This window comes from Martes martes, assembly GCF_963455335.1.
Source record: "Martes martes genome assembly, chromosome: 2".
Taxonomy (NCBI): Eukaryota; Metazoa; Chordata; class Mammalia; order Carnivora; family Mustelidae; genus Martes; species Martes martes.
Window position 1 is genome coordinate 96,797,473 of NC_137889.1, and position 21,666 is coordinate 96,819,138.

Below are 21,666 nucleotides of genomic sequence, written 5' to 3' on the forward strand. Positions count from 1 at the left end.
TACTTAAAAATGTAAAGCTCTACCATGGCGATTACATTTATCAGGGGTTTCTTTAGTCTGTCTATGCCTCCCGTAATAGAATTCCTGTAAGTTAATATAAGCCATAGTTTTAGATGGAAGAATATACTGAAATAACAGTGCACTATCAAAACAGCTTAGTTACATGCATGTCTTAAAGGGGAGCTAGCTTTATAAATCTACATTTAATGTCTTTTCATAGCTTGATTATAAGTTTTTATTGTATATACTTTATTGCATAGGTCATTAATCTAAGTCCCACTTAGAAAAGATGAGAATATTTTATTTCTTTTAGAAAAAGGTGTAAATTTAAAAATGTTATCATTGAAAGGTGAAATTTTGTGTATCAATTAACAAATGTCTAATAAATTAATATATAGTAAACTAGTAAAATTTTAAATGTATTTGAAAGTTTGGGATCCATTAAGTAGAGTTTCTTTGGATTTAATTCTCCAACTTACAAATGACAATGGAGAAGATTGTTAACTTATGTAATTGAAATAAAAATCATTGGTTATATGTTTTTTTGAAATTAATGATTTAGTGTCCTTTGAAGTCATAAAATTTATTTTAAAAAGAAACTCATTTTTTATTCATTTAATTTATTATGTGACAAATTATAGTACGTATGTGCTACTTATTAAAATAGAAAGCAAGGGGGCACCTGGGTGGCTCAGTCGATTAAGTGTCTGCCTTCAGTTTAGGTCATGATCCCAAGGTCCTGAGAATGAGCCCCCATAGGGCTCCCTGCTCAGCGGGAAATCTGCTCTCCCTCTCCCACTCCCCCTCTTGTGTTCTCTCTCTCGCTGTGTCTCTCTCTGTCAAATAAGTAAAAGCTTTAAAAATTAAAATAGAGAACAAGAGCAAAGCTTTTTTTATATCTTAAATAAACCTTTAAATAACTGAAAAATGTCTACTGTTGTTAAATCATCCCTTTTCTGAAGATGTCATCAAGTCTTGTTTAGATTCATGTTTTGATAGTATTTAGGCATATGAAAGAAGAGGATAATCTGCAGGGAAGGAATTTATTTCATTTTTCTTTTGTTTCCAAAATAATATTCTTTTCATACTGGTTTTGAGCCTTTTTTTATTTAGATGTTGTTTGGTCTAAATTGACAGTCTTGAAGTCTTTCCTAAAGTCATATTTGTCTCTTTAAACATCTCCGTGGCATTCCATTATGGGCACCTGCTGCTGGTAATTACAGGTCTGTCTTCTAGCCACTTCCTCTGCCTTATGTCAAGGCAAGGCTCAGGCTGCTTGATTACAAACAACTATCAGTTAAAGACCACTGCACAGCTCTCTGCGGTAATTATTCAGGACAAGTTTGGTCTGTGTTTACCGAAGTCTTAACGAAAAAGAAGCAGTTACTTGTTACCATTTCCTCTTTGCTGGCAATGTAGCATAATCCATAACATATTTTGGTCACCCTAAAAGTGCCTACGAGAATATCTGATTCAATAATGCTTTATATAATGATACATTTCACTATACTATTTTCTAGTCTAAAAACCAAAATAAAAAGCCAAAGATAATAGCTTGTGGTCCCACCCAAAGAACTGTGAGATCATAGTCAACTATAGGGAAACAACTAGGTTTAATATGTACTCCAAAACAGACTTAGTTTTCTTGAGTCTGGGCCACTGGACTTCCCCCACACAAAAACGCCTCCCCACCACCTCATACCCACACTATCGTACAGCTTTGTCTGAATATGTGCGTCTCCCACCTCAAACTCTTATGCTGAAATCCTAACTCTCAAAGATGACGGTATTCAGAGGTAGGGCCTCTGAGAGATACTTAGGTTATGAGAGTGGTGTGTTCATGAACGGGAATAGTGTTCTTTTTTTAAAATATTTTTATTTATTTATTTGAGAGAGAGACCACACCCTGGAGCACGCAGGAGCAGGGGAGAGGCAGAGGGAGAAGAAAATGACAAGCAGACTTCCTGCTGAGCTCAGAGGCAAGGGAGGGGGAACGGGAGGTGGAGGCAGTTCTATCCCAGGACCCTGAAATCGTGACCTGAGCCAAAGGCAGATGCTTAACCAACTGAGCCTCCCAGGCGCCCCAGGATTAGTGTTCTTATAAAAGAGATCCCTCCGAGATCCTTCACCCCTTCCACCATGAGAGGACACAGAGAGAAGACGGCCATCTGTGAACCAGGAAGTAGATCCTTACCCACATGACCATGATGGTGCCTTGATCATGGACTGCCAGCCCCCACAACGGTGATAAATAAATTTCTGTTTTGTTTAAGTCACCCAGCCTGTCATATTTTCTTGTAACAGCCTTAACAGACTAAGATACATGCTAGAGGCTTGTTTACTTTATAGTGGAAAGAAATAAGAAGAAATACTCTATAGGGCAATTTTCCAAACAACAACAGTCTGAACATAAAACCATTTCATCACATGATACAAAAATGAATTTATTTAGCAGTATTCCATATGACAAAATTCTATAATTAATCAGAAAGCTTCTCAGGGATTCTGGGTTGCTATCTGACTTGTAAACCTTTTTTAACTCCCCATTCTGTGTTTTGGCAACTTGATCAGACCAGTTAGAGTCCAACTGTAGTCACATTGCTTACTCATCAAATGTCTGAGGTTTATTTTCTTCAACCAAGTTCTTCACTACTTAACAGTCCTGAATTACAGGGCAGACCATATGAAGTTAGGAATGAATTTCTGAAGGAAGGGTAAGGAGTTTGGCCCTTCAGGTAGGCTCTAAGGGACGGTGAACTTTCACTCCCGAGACTATCTTCACTTTCTACCTAACAACTGTGTATTCAGCTCACTATCCAGTAGCTTTCAAAAGTGGATGATGAAGAGAACCTGGAAAGTTCCCCACTAACTCCACCACCATAAGTTGTCACCGAAGCCCCTCCAAGATGTGCAATTTATGCATAAACAAAATATGTATTCATCCAACATCATCCAAAAGATCTACATCACATGCCCCCTGTCTGTGTCGAGCACCACGTCGCATGCTGGAGATTCCATGAAGAACATGGCTCCTGTCCGCCTCATGCTGTCAAGCTAGCTGGGACGAAGGGAAAAGAAGATTGCTATAGTTGGATGTGAAAGGTAGCTTCATGAGGGAATAAAAATCTAAACTAAGGCAAAAAGATGGAATAGAAGTCAGCCAAGAGGAAGGGATGGAACATGAGGCGTGAACACTTGTTCACAGCAAAGAGGATAAGCCACCATGCTCACTCACTGCCAGCTTGCTAAAAAATCTCTGAAGGATGTTCCCTCCTAGATCTGCACTGGAACACCCTGTGCCAGATCTGGGGGAGGTGAACGGTCTCAGGAGGCTCTAACACAGCTCCAGTAACAAAGTTAGAAGGGTAAGAACAAATATCTCTGTCAGCAGCATTAAGAACTTTAGATCTGATTCTAGATCTGATTCTAGATACAGTGGAAAGCCACCAAAAGGTTGCTCCACTGATGACACTGGTCAGAATGTGCCTGACATGTGTGAGGAGGACAGATGACAGCAGAGAAGGAAAAGAAGCAGGAAGAACTTCTTCAGTGATCCAGCTAGGAGAAACGGACATATGTGAAGCATGTTTAGGTAATACATATCATCTTTTGTAATAAAACATCATTAAAGGGTTGAACATGTTTGGGGGTGGCTCAACCCGTTAAGCCTCTCACTCTTGATTTTGGCTCAGGTCATCATCTCAAGGTCCTGGGATCAAACCCTGCCTCCAGCTCTGGGTTCAGCAGGGAGTCTGCTTGAGGATTCTCTCTCCCCCTCTCCCTCTGCTTCTCACCCCATTTGCAAAGGCATGAGCATGCGCACATTTTCTCTCTCTCAAAAAAATAAATAATCTTTTTTTAAAAAGGGGTTGGACATGTTTAAATGATTGCAAGTACAAATATATAAAGTCTCTAAATATATTTGACTCTATGAAATAATTTAATTTTTATTTGTTTGCTATAACAACTTGGTTTTCGGGGCACCTGGGTGGCTCAGTGGGTTAAGTCGCTGCCTTCGGCTCGGGTCATGATCCCGGAGTCCTGGGATCAAGTCCCGCATTGGGCTTCTTGCTCAGCGTGGAGCCTGCCTCTCTCTCCGCCTCTGCCTGCCTCTCTGCCTGCTTGTGTGCTTTCTCTCTCTCTTTCTGACAAATAAATAAATAAATAAAATCTTAAAAAAAAAACAAAAAAACCAAAACCTTGGTTTTCTGAATTGCTCCCTTCCCTATCACCCTGCAACAAAACAGTAGCAGATGAATACACATTCTGGCACAAAATAGATATTGTTCATATCATATTTTTTAAACAACCCTCATTAATCACACAACAGAACTTCCTAAGATAGTTTAATGTTCAGAAAATTAGAGTTTTGAGAAGATTGTGTTTATTAAAAAACAAACAACAACAACAACAAAACAGGTATAGCCTAGAAGAAGGGTTATAAAAAATAGTCTCACCTTTTTAGTGGTTGCAATCCCCCCTCCCCCGGAAATCTTGAAAAGAAACTACTACAAACCAAATGTTAAATACAGCAAAACCAAACAACAACAAATAATCAATCATTAAAAACTTTCTAGGCTGCTTCTGTTGGGTTCTTCAAATGGAATAAGAACCTATAAATACAAGAGATTTTTATAATTGCGTTAGGACTAAACCACACTTTGCTCCCAGAATTCTTATTATTTCTCCCTGGAAGAACCTGGATGTTTCCTACAACACTGCACTTGAGAAAGTGAGGAAGGAAGGTTAGCGTTAAAAATAAAAATGTTAAACTCTGCTTTTCGGTCAAAGAAAATGACAAAGGAATCAGTGTTCTACATGGCTCTTTAGTGTTTCCTGTGTGCATACCATTTTGGTGCAGTGAATGAGTTACCCTATTTGTTTATTTAGTTAATAATGCTTGTATTACATTCTACTCGTTAAGGGTGTACAGCTGCATTGTTTTGGGTTATTAATGTTTGGGTTCTGTTCTTCCTATCAAATTTGACACATCTTGATAAAGAAGGTTTTTATGTTTTGTCTTATTTTAACCTTACAATGAAGCATTTTTAGACAATATAAAACAAAAGAACAAAAGGAATTGTTTAATGTCTGTGAACTAAAAAATGTAATACTGAATTTATTTGTAGTTAAAAGCATTTTCTACATCCATATTTGTTTTCAAGATAGGGTTGTTACTTAAGCAACTTTCATTCTTTTAATACATGCTGGAAAACTTTTTTCAAACAGAACTGTTCTGTGAATTCTGTCCCCTTTCCCTCCTTATAAATCATAAATAATACATGTATACCATTGAGAAACTATAGAATTCAGCTACAGTTAGTTCATGAACTAACCCATTAGAAAAATACTTTATTAAAAGCAGCATTTAACATAATTAGTAAATGTCAGTCATAATATATATATTTAATAGTTTGGTATCTAATTACTTTCTCTTTTTGGCCTATAATAAGACCCTTGCACACGTGAAAACTTTGACCTTGCTCAGAAATTTGTTTAACAAATTTTGCTTCTACCTTAGGATCAGTAAATGCTTTGGTTTGTAAAATTTTCTGATATAAGTGAAGAAATTTAATTGTTTCTCTGCCTCCAGAAAGAATTTAAGTGTTAGCAAAAAGTAAAGAATTTGCTTTTTTTTTCTTTCCTAGCCTTTTTACCTATATTTGTCTTTACAAATAAAGTTAATTATAGTGGAGGAAAATATGAACTTACTTTTTTCTTTGAAGTTTGTTTAATACTAGCTTTTTTATTTTTTTTAAGGTTTTATTTATTTATTTGAGAGAAAGAGAGGGCATGCTGTAGGCGGGGTGGAGGGAGAAGCAGAGGGAAAGGGACAAGGAATCTCCACACTGAGTGCAAGGAGCCAGAGCCCGAGACAGGGCTCCCTCCCATGACCCCAAGATCATGACCTGAGCTGAAATCAAGAGTCCGGTGCCTAACCTACTGAGCCACCTAGACACCTCTTGATACTAGTCTTAATAGAATATATTCTAGAGTCAGAATTTGAAACACACACAAAAAATACTTTAACTTGATTATCCATAAAACTGAAACAAACACGCTGACTTTCCAAAAATTTTTTACTTGTACCATTAAATTTTCATAACCAAGGATAAAAATGTGATTTTTAAATCTACCAACTTCTTGTAAGAATTTTACCTGCAACAAAGTATGTTTTCGTCCCTTCATCTGGCATTTTTCCAGCGGGTGAGTGCAATACTCTCGTTCCTGTGATATATTTAATTATTTCCATAGCTGTGCCAAATGACAATCATTGTATAGCGTAGACCTATGTAATGAGAATGCGAGCAAAGCAGCAACAGCAATTGCTAATGCACATTAGATGCTTATCTGGTCCCAGGGGCTGTTCTTGGTTACTCACTGTTGCTAACTGTTCATCCTCACAACTCTACAGTGAAAATACTATTATTATTCTGATATTCTACTTGCAAATGTGGAGTGCAACTAAGAGATTTTTGACTTGGATGCAATTTTCAAGCTTTGTTTTGGAGTTTTGCAGTTTATTTCCCTTCACCACAAGATGGACTTAAAAGCTGCTATTAGTATTTCCCTAGCCCAGTTACCACATGAACACTCTTGGGAGTAGACATCCATATTTTTTCAATGAATTCGGATTAATTTCCTATGTCAGGAGATTACTGAGTCCACACATATGCATACATTGAATATGTTTAAGTCCCTGATAGTTAAGAAAAGGAAATGTAAAACTACAAAACGGATAAAAGAGAAGAAGCTGAAACCATTCACCATTCTTTTTTTTTTTAAGATTTATTTTATTTTATTTTATTTTGACAGAGAGAGAGCACAAGCAGGGGAAGTGGCAGACAGAAGGAGAGGGAGAAGCAGGCTCCCTGCTAAGCAGAGAGCTTGACTAAGCCACCCAGAGGGCCCCACCATTCACCATTCTAAACAGTCATGATAATCACACTGAAGAATAGGCGTCATCAAAGATTATTTTTTTTAGATTTTATTTATTTATTTGAGAAAGAGAGAGAGAGCACGACCAGGGGGGAGGGCAGCGGGAGAGGGAGAAGCAGATTCCCCACTGAGCAGGGAGCCCTATATGGGACTGGATCCCAGGACCCTGAGATCATGACCTGAGCCCAAGGCAGATGCTTAACCAACTGAGCCACCCAAGCGCCCCAAAGATTATTTTTATTTTCTAAGCATAAATAAATTCAATTGAGCACCAAGTTATACTATTTATTACATATACTCAAAATGTTTTTTTTTTTTTTTAAAGATTTTATTTATTTATTTGACAGACAGATCACAAGTAGGCAGAGAGGCAGGCAGAGAGAGAAGGGAGGAAGCAGGCTCCCTGCTGAGCAGAGAGCCCGATGCGGGGCTCGATCCCAGGACCCTGGGATCATGACCTGAGCCGAAGGCAGCGGCTTTAACCCACTGAGCCACCCAGGCGCCCTCAAAATGTTTTTAATGTAATTTTTCATACCAAAAAAAAAGATACATTTGTACAAGTACCCAAGAAAGCAACAGTGCATTGACATTGAGGGATTGAAGGGTGATTTTTTTCTAAAATCTATCCCAAATTCTAATATAATAATTGTCCTATTTCAACCACCCATAATCACCTTATTTCCAACATAATTCAATTTCATAATCCTGGTTCACAGATGTGTACAAACTTTTTGTGTGGCCAAGTATCCTGATATTCTTTACCATCTTGCAATAGAATTAAGTTTTATACAATAGAAAAAGAAAAACATATGGAAAATTGTCACTTTTAGCACATGTCATCTGAAAAAAATAAAGTGAGTTTAGAATTAAAAGCCAAAGCCCATTGGTTGAAATGAGGCACATTTCCATCTGTTATTAATGTCTGAGTTACACACTAAAAATGAGATTAGTCATCAAGGCCCTCATGAAGTATGGTAGTAAACGGGATTTTGGTTAGTCATTTAATTGTATAAACTCTGCCCATGTAACTTCCAGTTCTTTCAAAACAAGCATTTACAATGGCCAGAACTGAATTAAAACAGTTAACACCACCAAAAAAAATACTTCTTGATTTTATTAAGAAATGCTTGCATGAAAATCTGAATAAAAAGGAGATCCCTGCCACCTCATTAGGATTAAATAGTAGTCCTTCTCTTCCTTTTTTGTTTTTTGTTTCTTTTCCTTTCATTGTCAAACAATGCAGGTTTAGGTGAGGTGTTTTTTTTTTTTTTTTAATCATATAAAAAATTGACTTAAAAAAATAAGAAAATAAATGATGTCTCAGGTTTGACTAAATTTATAAATAAATATTTTGGGGTAGACTTAAATTTATGAATAAATTCTCCAATTTAGAAATAAATTGATAAATAATTCTCCATGATTAAAAGCGTGATGAGAGTCCAAATGGCCATGTGAAAATATACGCAAAGCTTATGCCCAAATGATTGAAGTTATAAGCTTTAGCAGGGCTCCCCACTGTTGCCTGTACAGCGTTTCACTAATGGTCTGATAATGGGGGGTCGGCATGGAGGTTCTTATAATACTTTTATCGTTGTGTAAGCACGACAGCCACTGATAATTACTGCCCTGTTCTCAGCTCACACACTAGATTACTAAGCAACCCTCACATTTTGTTTCCACGATGGCCTATAGTTACAGAAGGCTGTCTTTGAGAATTCTTTAAGATGAGACTTATTAAAGACTCTTGGATTCTAATATAATTTGCAGTAAAAACACCTTATCTTTCAGATGATTAAATGGAGATTAGAAAGTACCCAAAAGATGGGGAAAAAAGGGGAAGGGAGGATATAAAATGAACATTTTAATTTTTTATTTCATTGCAGGAAACATCATATTGCTTTTAAAAATAGTACCATAGTCATTATCTTAAAATATTAACATATATGAAATTATACCTCTGTTTTCACTTTTTCCCTTGTTCTCTTTTCTCAGTCACCTTGTGTCCCTCCTTCATTTACACACATTTACCCTCATTTACTCCCCCTCATTTACCCTCATTTACACACATCCCAGGGCCTTCCTGTTGTTTCAAAGTGCACTGGCAAACTAAACACTGAGGCTTACAGAAGAAAAAAAAAATCACATCACTTAAAATGAGTATCTCAAAGCAGTGTACGTTATTATGTGTTTCGAAGGAAACAACTCTTTCTGGATGTCAGCTTAAGCTTCTCCATATGATTTTTCTCAGACTTCCTTTTAAAACCATCACTGCCATTTATTATCTTCTTGTCATATAGACTGTTACTTTTGTTTCATCACAAATCTTTGCCTGTTTATTAGCAGCCCTGCCACTACTATCAGATGGCATTTGTTTTACTTAATGTATGTAGTTTTAGAGAAAAATTATAGAACTGCTCTTACTGCATTATATGAAAAAATTCCAACGTACATTTAGCTGACACCGCATCAGCTGCTATTTAAACTGGGCTTAGCTAATGGACTTTTAATGTCAGAGGGGTTACACGCAGTTACTGGCTATTAGCAGAAATGGCTCCTTTCTAGAAAAAAATCACTTTTCCTCAAGTGTGTTGTTTGAACATTCCTTTCCCTAATTTAGTGACTGTCACTGAATGCAAAACAAACTCAAGGACTCTGGAATGGGCTGTTATCTTTAAGACCCTCTTTTTAACCTTGCAATTCAGCATTAAACAGGCAACCACCCTCATTAGCATTTAGGCTTGTAATCACAAAACTTTGTGAGGCACTATTATTTATTTTGCCATTCTTAGCAGAGTCCTACACATTTTGTTAAAAGAACCCCATATCATCCAAGAATGTATGACACGTATGATAAGAGAACATACATAACAGTATTCTGAACACTAGCATTTCTTTGCACCTTTTAAAATTCTAGTTCAGAAACGCCAAGTGATGTGAAAATGTATGGCAAGAATTAACATGATACATACTAATATGTATACATATTTAATGTTAATTAATTATTATGATACATATGATACAAGAATTATATGATACACCACATATTGATATACCATATAAATATTTATATATTAACCTGCATTTAACACAATTTTGAACATAAGCAAGGAAGCATATTACTCCTCTATCTGGAATGAAATTCTGTATCTTCTTTCATTAGTAATAACCTTTTCCCCTCCTCAGTTAATTTTATATCTTTGTTTGTTTAAATAAAGCCTTCAATGGATGTGATAGAGATACTGGGAAGTAAAACCACCTGTACAGGATCTAAGGGAGTCCAAGAAAACCAAATATTCTGCAGTCTGGAAACATAACTCCACACTTGATTAAGAAATTGAAACAAATCATCACAGAATTCAGGGAAGAACCACACAACTGACCTCTCCTTCCATCAGGGCACAAAAGAGGTCACGTCAGGCAGGGTGTTTACCAGGGAAATCTTTCTTCCAGAGTGTACCTGGTGAGGGACTCATGCATGTGGTTGAAGATTTTGCCTCTCCACGCATGGAAGTTATTCTCCCTTGGCCAACTAATTATAGTCCACCAAGTAGGAAATGACGGGAATTTCTCCACATATTGAAATAAGCCAGTAAAAGTGGGGATTCCTTAGTTTCTCTCGCATGGAAGATAAGAGAAAACTTGTTTCTATAGATAAGCCATTTTGCCAAGGGACAGAGGTGTCTCTACTGGTGTCATATTATGCAAATGACTTAGCACCTGGCAGAGAGTGAGGAACTTTTTGCAGAAAAGTAGAGTATAATTTTTCAGTTAGAAAGCAGTGATGAAACCTGCTTCCTCTTTTAATGACTACCTTTATAAATTTGTTTTACAAGTAAGTTTTATTTTCATTTTTTGATAGGTGTTCTTTGTTTTCTAAGGATGTTGCCAAGGCGTTTCGAAAAAACTCTCCTAAAGCAAAAATAGTTACACACAAGCACGCGCACACAGACATAATTTGTGCCAGCATATATATGTTCCCAGGGAATTACTGAACTATATTTGTCTATTCCTTGTAAGTCTTCATTTCATTAAGACTCTGCCTGGAAATACCCCGTAGGAAATAATTCTATAGTTATTTAATTCAATAAAAAATGACATGTACCTTTCACGTTATCATCATTTCTAATAAATCCAATTAACTGATAACTCCCACCCCTACTGGGAAAATATTATCTATTGTTAAAACTTTTCCTAGCCATCCTTTTTATTTTTTTATTATGTTATAGTAAATAAACTATACCTCTCTTCACTGTGGTCCTTCTAATTCTACATAAATATATGCAAGTGTATGTAAATCTAAACAAAAATAAATACTTTGATCAATATGTACAGGTCAAGATATAAAGACATCGATGATACTTTCATAAAGATAAAATTCCACTTAAGCAATATTTCTGTTGAAGAACCATCCTTAAGAACGCCTACATAAACTGGGTGATGGATGTTAAGGAGGGCACATGATGTAATGAGCTCTGGGTGTTACATAAGACTGATGACACTGACCTCTACCTCTGAAAGTAATAATACATTATATGTTAATTAATTGAATTTAAATTAAAAAAAACCTACTTAATTCTAAAAATGCTACTGGATTTCTTATGTACATGAAATTTAAACTACAATGTTCATATTCTTATTAATGACAATATTTAACAGAGTAGTTCAGGAAACAAGAGTGCATTTTATAATGACCACTGGAGGATTAATTGTATATTCTATTACTAGTGAAATAGACTCAGACACCGTATATCAGTAACACACTAGTGAAGTCTAGATTTCTCAAACAAGCACATCCTGCTCAAACAGGTCCAAATAAAATCCAAACATAATTTTTTTCAAGTACACACCTTTTAAGTACTTTCCAAGTTCTTCTGCTGTGTAAACTGAAATTGGTGCAGACCAACACTCTTATTTAGATAAAAGTTGCAAGTCACAGAGCTTGTTGAATAATATTATGATGAAATGCTGATCTGAGGTCTCTATTCCGGATACCAAAAATAATCAATCATTTGAACATGCCTGTTTTTCCTCAGCTTCTGAGAGCAGTTACTGAAATGGGCTTCTGTTTTCCACCAAGCTGCATGCTTGGTTGGTGATGGCTGTGGCAGCCTGGGAGGGAAATGTCTTAGGCTCTTCCAAACCTTGAAAGTGATCCCTAATACATTTTTAAAGCTTATATTCTTTCGTCATCTTATGAAGATTCAGAGGAAGAAGGAAAAGTTGCTAAAGAAAACGACAGGCATAATTACTGTTTTATTTAGGATGACTTCAAGATTGCTGCTTGCTAAACTTGAGCATTTCCACTGGGTGGCTACAATGTGTATATTTGGCAAATTCTTTATTCAGGGGAAGAGAAAATATATCATTTTCCCCTTATCAAAAATGAAATTAAAATGTCAACATATTTCACACAGACATAATGCTCAAAGTGAAATGACCATTATTTACTCTATCTTCCCAATCATAAAGTTTCTGTTGTGGTAGTAATTTGGTTATTTGCCTGGTTTGGGTCAGATATAATACAGGACTCTGGAAATAACATATAATAAAACAGCAGAGCTTTTTTCACTGATGATGATTTTCAGTTCCTGCAAAAGTTAGAGAATACCACTTGCTAAAGAGAGTACTCTTTGATCTGGTTGTAGAAAGGACTTTTTTAGGCTCCTGAAATTCTAGAAAGATAGAATGACTTAAAATATGCAATTTGATTACAAGGAACAAACTTGCAAATTCAGAGATTAGAATTGTCCAAAATTGCTCTCTTTACTTTTATACATGAATGTAATTCATTATGCTTATATTTATGAGTGGATATCATCACACCACACACCTTATCACGTTGCACAAAACTTCCATGGTATAACAGAATATACGTTATGAATTAAAGTGATTACATGTCTATGCAAATGGCACACTTTGTTTCTATGCTACTCTTTTATATTTTATACACACTAATTTTCTTGGAGTTTTGGAAACACCTGCATTTCCATTCATGGACGTATTTGCCCTTATAACTGGGCTGCAAATGTATTTTGATACAAGTATCTTGAAACAGGCACTGATATGCCAGCACTAATCTGTTTGTTGTTGTTGTTGTTGAAAAGGAATGCTCATATATAAGGGTTTTCTTCTGAACAGGAAAAACAAAACAAAACAAAACAGAAAAGACCAAAAAATATAGTTGAGTTCAGGCAGTTCATGATTAAATAATCAATTAAGACATTGACTAAAACTGAGAGATGTTAGCATTCATCAATAAACTTGTTAAATGTGCTGAGGGAGTTTCCGTTGTTTAACCTCCTTAGTTAGAAGAGAAGAGAATACATGTTTATCTACATGAACCATTTTTATGGCTTTCATAATTGCTGAGAGATGAAACTAGCCACAGGACCCAAATGACAATGATTAATGAAGATAAAAGTCCTATCTTCACAACATTTTAAAATAAATAAGGCTGGTTACTGTGGAATTAAATTTGATTAGTCAGTATCATCTGTTAACATGATTATTTTGAGCCTCCATATTTAGAATGAGAACTCTAACACTGCACACCAATATAATGAAGTCTCACCTGGTTCCCCTCACTCTCACATTCCCCTACCACGCTGCATGGAGATACGGTTTGTTCTTTAATTAAAAGAGGGTATTCCCCAAACATTCGAGTTTTCAGATATTAGACTTCACTTTTGCCACACAAAGCATTTTTGCTCTCTGCTAATAAAAAGTATAATGACATTAAGGACAATTATCTGCATATTTGGCACTTCCAAAGCTATAGCTCACTTTCCAAATTATAACTTCAATTGAATTGATGTTACCATAACTTTAACACTGAAAACTCCACGTAGAAAGCTAGATATATTTTTGGTACCTCTAAAATCTGGAAATATTCTTTGTGTATTTCAATACATCATTATATAATCCCAAAGTAGCAACTTTTGTGGAGGCAGGAACGCTCAATATGAGAAAACACATTACAACTTAAACACAAACTCTTCTTAAAAACCTGAAATTATAGAACAGTATTTTCTAACATTTTGCTTACGAAGAATCAAAATATTGTCAACATAATGTATGCATCAGGTTTTCATGAAAAGGCAAAAATTCTTCTGAGAGCTCTAATCAGGTAGAGAGAATAAAAAAGTTTACTACCTCTGGTCTTGTTAGCTCAAAAAATTATTACCATAAAATCTTTTATTAAAATCTCCATAAATGTGGAGAAGACAAATACCTAAAATAAGAAAAACTATAAATTTTTCAATTACTGGATATATTTTTAAGATCTAGAAAAAAGGAGACAGTAGTATTTTAGTATTGCTCAAGGCAAACTTACTCCACTTTAAAAAAGTCACATAAAAAATAGCACTGAGTTTCATTGAGTCTCGTTCTAGTTTAAATATCCTTGGACTAAGCAATACTGGGACAATACCCAAGGTCTCAGTTTTATGTAGCCCTCCTCCACGAATACATAAGCAATACCAAATCCAAACAGAATGTGAAATCAATGAAAAGCCCATAAGTAACTTTCAGAAGTTAAGATAACAAAGAAGGCAAGTGAGAAATCTGGGCATCTGTGAGAGTAGAACAAGCAATCAAAAATTAAAGCCAGAATGAAAATACTGTAAGAAAAAGATCTGTCTTAACTCTAAGTAACATAAAATACTCCACAAATCCCAGTGTTATCATACAAGTTAGCTAGAAACAACATTCCCACTAATCATGAACAAAATAGAAATAACCATTAAACAACAAGAACCAATTAAATGTGAAAGTGTCAAATATGTTATCTAGATTATCCACGTTGTTCTAAATTATGATACTAAAACTCTTTATTGCAATTTAATTCAAATATATGAAAAGTCCTGGTGACTTTGCTTTGCCTTCAAGTCCACCTATTTTTCTATGTTTCTTCATGTTGTTTTAACATGCATTCAATTATGTTCTTTAGACAATACATCTTTGCCATTTTTTTAAAGGAAAACTATTGACATTTACATAAAGGGTTGATTTTCCTTAAAATTTTATCTGAAAGCCTGGCACTTGGCATGTCCCCACCCCCCAAAAAGAAAGTTTATGGATTTACGGAAAGTTTCCTTTCAATACTCATTGTAAAGATAGAAAGTCAAGGGTAGAGCTTGCAGCCAGGACTTACCCAGCAGTGGCTCAACATGGCATTTTTAGAACTGGCATTAGGTTAATTTCCCCAGAGTGAGCAGAAAGGAAGAAATGGGGATATGAAGGGAGAGAGCTTCCCCCAGACTGACTCTTCAAGGAACCACGCAGGTCACTGTCCAGGAGTTTGCAGTGATCTATTTCGGAACATCTCCTCAGACAGCTTCATTTGTTGCTTTTGGGGAAGGAGAATTTGCAGTAATTCCCAGTCTGAGTTCACAGTTACTGACCTTTAGTTTCTTTAACTTCTAGATTCTTTGCCAGTGGTTTACAGAGTTAGAAACCAAAGAATAATGTTTACTTCCTATGGGCCAGGTATGGCCCTAAACATTTTACATGTATTCATTCAATCATAATAGGACTGAAAGGATGTATTATCTTCATTTTACCTCTGTGGAAACTGAGGTACAAATGAAGCTAAATAACTCACCCATGGCCACACAATTGGGAGATGGCAGAAGCAGGATTAGGAGACACTGATAAATGCTAAGCCAATGAGCAGAATGGGCACATACCACAACAACCCTTAGCTTGTGCCTCCTCAAAGCCAGAGCAAATATACATTAAATTTAATTGAGATTTAATATAAGTTAGACAGTTGCAATGCAAACTTGGCATTGGAACACCCCACATCAAACCAAATTGCCATCCTTAAGTTCTTCGGTGTAGAAATTCTGGAAACCCCACCACCATTCCCAATAGAACCTTAGCCTGACCTATGTTCACTATCTTTGATACTTGAATCCAGAAAGTACTATACCTATGCTGACTGTCATTTTTCAGAAAGTGAGGTATAATTATATGCTTCTAAGTCTGTCCTCCTTGAGGGCTGAAACTGCCCATTTTAACTTTGTGTCCCTGACAAATAGCACACAGTCTGAGACATAGTAAGTGCATGGCAATTGTTTGTTTAGAATTTTACTTCTAATATCATACACTATCCAGATGAGCTAATGGGTTTCTAATCTATGGGGAATGTGAACAGGTTTGTTTTTAACTGCCACAAATACAACAGTCAAAATTTTTTTTAAAAATGTAGATTAAAAATCGCAAGGCAAGGACTCTAGCTCAATCCCCACCCCCCACTCCTCTCCCTTATTATCTTCCTGAAGTGGTTGCAGCCTGTAATTTTAATGTTTCTTCTGAGAGTGACTCCCTCTGCTGCTCCAGCAAAGCCATGACCTAAATCAGAAAAGTGCTAAATGCAGTTCAGGCCTAATAGAGCACACCCTGGCTGTTGGCACTAATTGGAGAAAGTAGCATACATTATAAAAACAGTTATTTTTAAGTCTCAACAATAATTCTAAATAAGCTAGGAGGGCTTGCTTTGGGAGAGCTCATGCCTCCTTTATGTCTTTGGGGAGGTTGCTTAAAAAAGATCAGTATGAATTCTGATCAGGACATCCAGGTCCCAGACTAAAATGGGATAGTCTAAGAACTTGCATTGCTTAATGCTGAATCCCCAGTATCCAGAGTACAGAAGACTAAGAAATCAGTGCATGTTAACAATCCAATAGTTCTTCCTTCTTTGCAAGTATTTCAAAAGTTTGTCCTCTTGAGGCATTTTAAGCATTCCTTAAGCTAGAATACATGAAATTACTTTTTCTAAACAAAAGTAAACTAACCTACTTCTCCTGACTGCAAATGCCAAATGTGATTTTATGAATTTACTCTGCTCTTAAAATGGAGAAAGTATGTGATGTAATGAAATTCAGTTATCCTTCGAGCCAACTGTCTATTTGTACCACAGCAATATGCACAAATGCATGAAAGTAATTTGACTCTTTTGTAGGATGTATACTATTTGTTTAAAAAATACATTATACATTAACTTATGGTAGTAGCAAATATTCCCAATATGACTAGGGTTTTCACTAATTTTCTCTTCTGACTTCGGTGATGTTAACACTCATAACACTAGTTGGTGCTAGATAAGCAGAATATCAATGCTGTGTAATCCAGAAATGAAAGCATTTCTAAAACAGGAGGTACTAACTCTGAGGCACACTGATCAAATACTCTCTGTCTCTTCCTCTCTCTCTCTTTACCTAGTAAAATCTTTCATTCTTAGAAGTCAGAAGCAACACTATTTTTTTTCCCGGAGCTAGGAGTTTCAGGCAATACTGAATGAAACAATTAAGGCATAGCCAGAAAGGAGAAAGTTGTTGCCTAAAGCCTGGAGAATCTCCCAAGGACCTGAATAAAATGACTGCTGTCTTCATTTAAACTACAGTTACAAAATATAGTACACTCACAAATAAGACCTATTATGCTTCTTTTTTCATCTTAAACATCTGTTGTTTTTTTGGCTACTTCTGAAGACATACATATTTTCTAAAACTGCTAATTTTTCTAGTACTTCTCTAACAACAGAATAAATAAATCTCATCCATATTGTCAAGTACTCAAATTAACTTTCTCATCTTAATTGCATATGTAGTTTCATTCATAAAAATAGTTCATTTCCATCTTTAAGTGTTCAACACTTGGAAATCATACCTTGAGGGAGCAATAGTATCTTTGGTTTCCCTAGTGTTCTAGTCCAAAGAGAGAGGAGAAAGGAGAAGAAATTTAAAGGAAAAGGAGGTCTGAATGCCAGACTGATATAAAAGTGTGATTCTGAGAAGAAAATGTGCTAGTGGTTCAGTAGTAAACAGGCCAGGAAATGGGTTAGAGTGACGGTGACAGGGGCTTGTTTGGTGCTTTCTACATTTTTAATACCTAACAGGCAACACAGGAAGAGCTGGTGTCCTGAAACATGGAGGCTAACAAAGATAAAAGTGGTAGTATAGTGTCTTTCAAGACTACAAGATTCAAACATAGTTTATTCTTCAGCAACTGAAATAACTAAACAAACGATTTGGAGAGGAACACCACTGAAATGCACATACCCTACAGGATATATTTTATTTTTCCATTTAAGACCAGAGAAGCAGGTTCAATCCCCAATTTTTGGACTGCCTGGTGTATTATAAAAGTGCAAGTGGCACAGCTCGCTCACTCAGTCTTCAGCGTCTTTTTCTTTTAATCTCTTCTCCCTTCCTTCAATATTAATCCACTTACAATCTCTTGTTTGATTATCTTTATTGATTTTTTTTTTTTTCCTGACTCTAGTCTTTTTAACATGGCTGTCAGTAAGCTCTCCGCAAGAATCCTGTAGCTCCTGTTTGGCATCTTTGGGGACTTTAACTTGTCCTTTTCCCAAACAGTCCCCTCACTGCCCAGTCCTCCCCTGACCCACCCCCACCTGAAGCCCACCCCACGGCTGGGTCCTTTGTGCGCCCAATACCGGTAGACGAATCCCACAGGGAGTCACGCGATTGATTTCACGACTATTCATCAGGTTGTTCGCTTAAACTTCCAAACACTTCTCTCTAAACACCCGTGGCTGCTACTCAGAGAACTTCTTAGCAATTTCGAGAAATCTACAAGTGTATATGATCCTTTGCAAAATGGACAGATGAGCTCTGGAAGTATGCATAAGAAAATCAGGGCAGAACCTCGGGGATGGGAGGCATCTGGTAAGAGGGTAAGGAAGGATTTATGAGCGTGGCTACTTAGCTAGGCAGCAGGAAAATTTACTCCCTTAGTAGCAATCGCTAATTCACAAAGCCTTGCTAATCACTTCCCCCCTCACTAGGACCACACTAGCTAACGCTCAGCACTCCCCTCCACCTCCAACACCCTCTCCTCGCAGAGCCTTCGCAGATCGGAGGGAATGCAGTCGGGTACCTCCAGAGTGTCCGAGCAACGCCTGGGGAGTTCGAGGCTATCGCCGCACCTCCTCTGCTCTCCAAATTTGGAAAGAAGTGTAACCGAGATGATGGGATCCCTGAATTACCTACATATGCTGCATAAGCTCCCTTCACCCCCCGCCCTATGAAAAACGGCTGCTTCCCCTAAGCCAGCGACACCACAGAACTGGTCGAAAAGACCGAGGTGGGCGCTCTGCTTGACCAAAAGGTTGGGGGCCCAGGTGACCCGAAACAGACCCCAGAGGGGGCAGCGTTGGCTCTTTCCTGTCCTTCTCCCTTCCACTCAGCTTCCTGGGCTCAGAAGACTGAAAGCAGCCGTTGCCACTTCAAACTCGGAGGACAAGAAGGCAGTCAGTCCCCGTGCTTCCCCTCGCTCCTTATCTGCCCTCAACTCCGGACGGCTTTTCTCCACACCCCTGTTTTGCCCACGGCCCCCGGTCACTTATTTTAAAGCTCAGACGCGTTAAATTAAAATGTCAGAGTTATAAACTGGCCCATTACGCGGGGGAGTTTCGTATTTGGTTTGAACAACCAGTCCGTTTCCCCAGAGCTCTGGGGTTTTAAGTTTCTCCGCGGCTTACTGGGAGGAAGACTCGGAAAGGTTAAGAGTGTGGAGGCGTGCACACCGCGGGGCCTGCCGCAGGCTGGGTGGCGGGTCCGGGTGGGCTGTGCATCTCCACAGCGCCCCAAGCAGCAGAGTGGCACCGGCGCTGGTGGGTCCTCGGCAGTAATGGACACATTTCCTTAGCTGAGAGCCCTTCGGCGTGGCGTCTAACGTGCTCAGAGACGCCCTGAAGATCCCGCAACCCCAGATGTGGCTCAGCACGGGGAGCCTCTGCATATCAGGGTGTACCTATGGTACGCCACACAGCCACCCGCACCGAGAGTGTCTGCAAACCTCTGTGTGTACAATGCGCAACAACATGTGAGTGTGGAGCAGAAAGTGCAAAAGACACCCAAGGCGCCCAGATGCCCAGAGACAGATAGACGTTGGTACACACCCCGTGCGTCCCTTGACCATCCGTGCCCATCTCGGAAGATGGATTAAAAATAACAACCAGAGCTTCTTGACTAGTTGGGAAAGTGGAACGTGAACTGATTTCCAGTTGAAAGCAACGAGGCGAATTAAGGAAGCCAGGAGAACTGGGGAGGAAGAGAAGAAGGAGGAGGGAAGAGAGAAGCGAAGGGAGGTGGCCGCGGAGCTTGGCGGACTCTCTTACCTTGAGCCGCCGAGCCGGTACCGCTGGCACTGAGGAGGGCCAGGGCAGGTAGCACGAGCATTTGCAACACGTATCCCAGTCCCAGTCCGCAGCGGGCCGCTGTCGCCCGTAGACCTTTCCTCATCGTCGACAGAGGTGTGCCGGGCGGAACCACACAGAGAGACGCGCCAACAGCGGAAAACCCCACTGGGAAGCCGCTGAATCCGTGCACCACGAAGCAGTCCGAAGAAATAATGATAACCAAGAGCCACACTCCACTTTCTCGAAGGGCAGGAGCCAAAAGGGGGTGGAGAGGAGATGCTGAGGAGGAGTTTGGCCGTCCCTCTTTCCCTGTGCCTTCTAACTGGCGGCTCGGTGAGCGGTTGCTCTGCCCCCACTTGGGAAGTCCGAGGAGGCGCAAGGCGGCCACCTCGCCGCTCCCCCCAGCCACAGGAACAGCCGCAGCTCCGCCGCGCGCCGAGCCTGGACTGCTCTCCGGGTCCCCTCTTCTGTGCGGAACACACACAGGCAAGGGGAGTGGGGGTGGGGGGGGAGAGGCGGCGGAGGGAGAGGAAGCGAGAAGTGGGAGGAGGTGGGAGCAGAGGGAAGGAGTTGGGCACAGTGGGGCTCTCTGGTCTCCAATCTCAGTGTGCTCACGCCAGCGGAGAGACGTCCAGGCTGCCGCTGCTGGGTGGCAAAAAAGGGTCACCTCCTAGCGTTGGGGCGCACGGGTGCGCGGAGGCACTCGCGGTGGAGGCGTGGAGGGCGCAGCCCAACTCCGCTGGGGGGTAAGCGGCGGCGGGAGCGCGCCCGCCCGCGTTATGTAAGCAAGGATTGGAGGGAGATGCGCGCCCAGCGCCGGAGGTGGAGACGGGCTGTTGGTTTACCGGCGGAAGCCTGGGCGAGAGAAACCTGAGGGCAGAGGCGGCTGCGGAGAGTGGGAGCGCGCCTGCCTCCCGCGGTGCGCCAGACTCGGACTCCAAAAGCGCAGCGGGCGCGCCCCGAGCCTCTTGGCTGAATCCACTGGAGCTCAGCCTGCTGCCTGCCAGCTTCTCCACGGCGCCAGCAAAGCCTGAGCCAGACTCCCCAGGACTGGACTCGCTCTACGACTTTGGGGTCTTGCGATTGATTAAGCTGGGTGCGGGCTCTAGTTGAAGTCCGGCGTGGTGGGGATGAAGGCAAGAAGCTTTTGCAGTGTCCCCAACCCGCTGCAATCTTGGGATTGCCAGCTCCACTCAAACTGCTCTGTGTTCTGGGTGCCCATGACTTCTCCCTCCTCCGTAGTGGAACAGAAACTAAAAGCTAAAGGAAAACTCATTCTTCAAAAGAGCTTTATTTGCGTGCATCCTGGTGGCTGGCAATGTTGAGTATGTAAAGGGTGGTGAGATGATACCTGGTACGGGAACTCCCAGAAACAATGCACAACAAAAACAAAATTTGTAGACATTCATTTAAAGTGACGGTAGAACCTGTGACATGCTTTCCAAATTCCTAACAGGGTGAGTAGGGACTCAAACTGCCAAGAATTTTTTACCTTTTTTTTTTTTTTTAAAGGAAAGCATAGTTAGTCTGAGTGGCTAGGTTGTGGATCTCTGTTGTAA

At 39.3% G+C, this 21,666-nt stretch overlaps 1 protein-coding gene across 2 annotated transcripts in view; it reads right to left on the minus strand.

The window, feature by feature from the left end:
- UNC5C (unc-5 netrin receptor C) overlaps nt 1-20,210 on the minus strand; it is a gene marked incomplete at both ends in the record, with an annotated part of 346,897 nt that extends 326,687 nt beyond the window's left edge. For both annotated transcript variants that reach the window (XM_080797109.1, XM_080797108.1), the window contains one exon: nt 20,087-20,210. In XM_080797109.1, coding sequence (XP_080653235.1) covers nt 20,087-20,210 — 124 coding nt within the window. The remainder of the gene's footprint in view (nt 1-20,086) is intronic.
- Between the last annotated feature and the right edge of the window lie 1,456 nt (nt 20,211-21,666).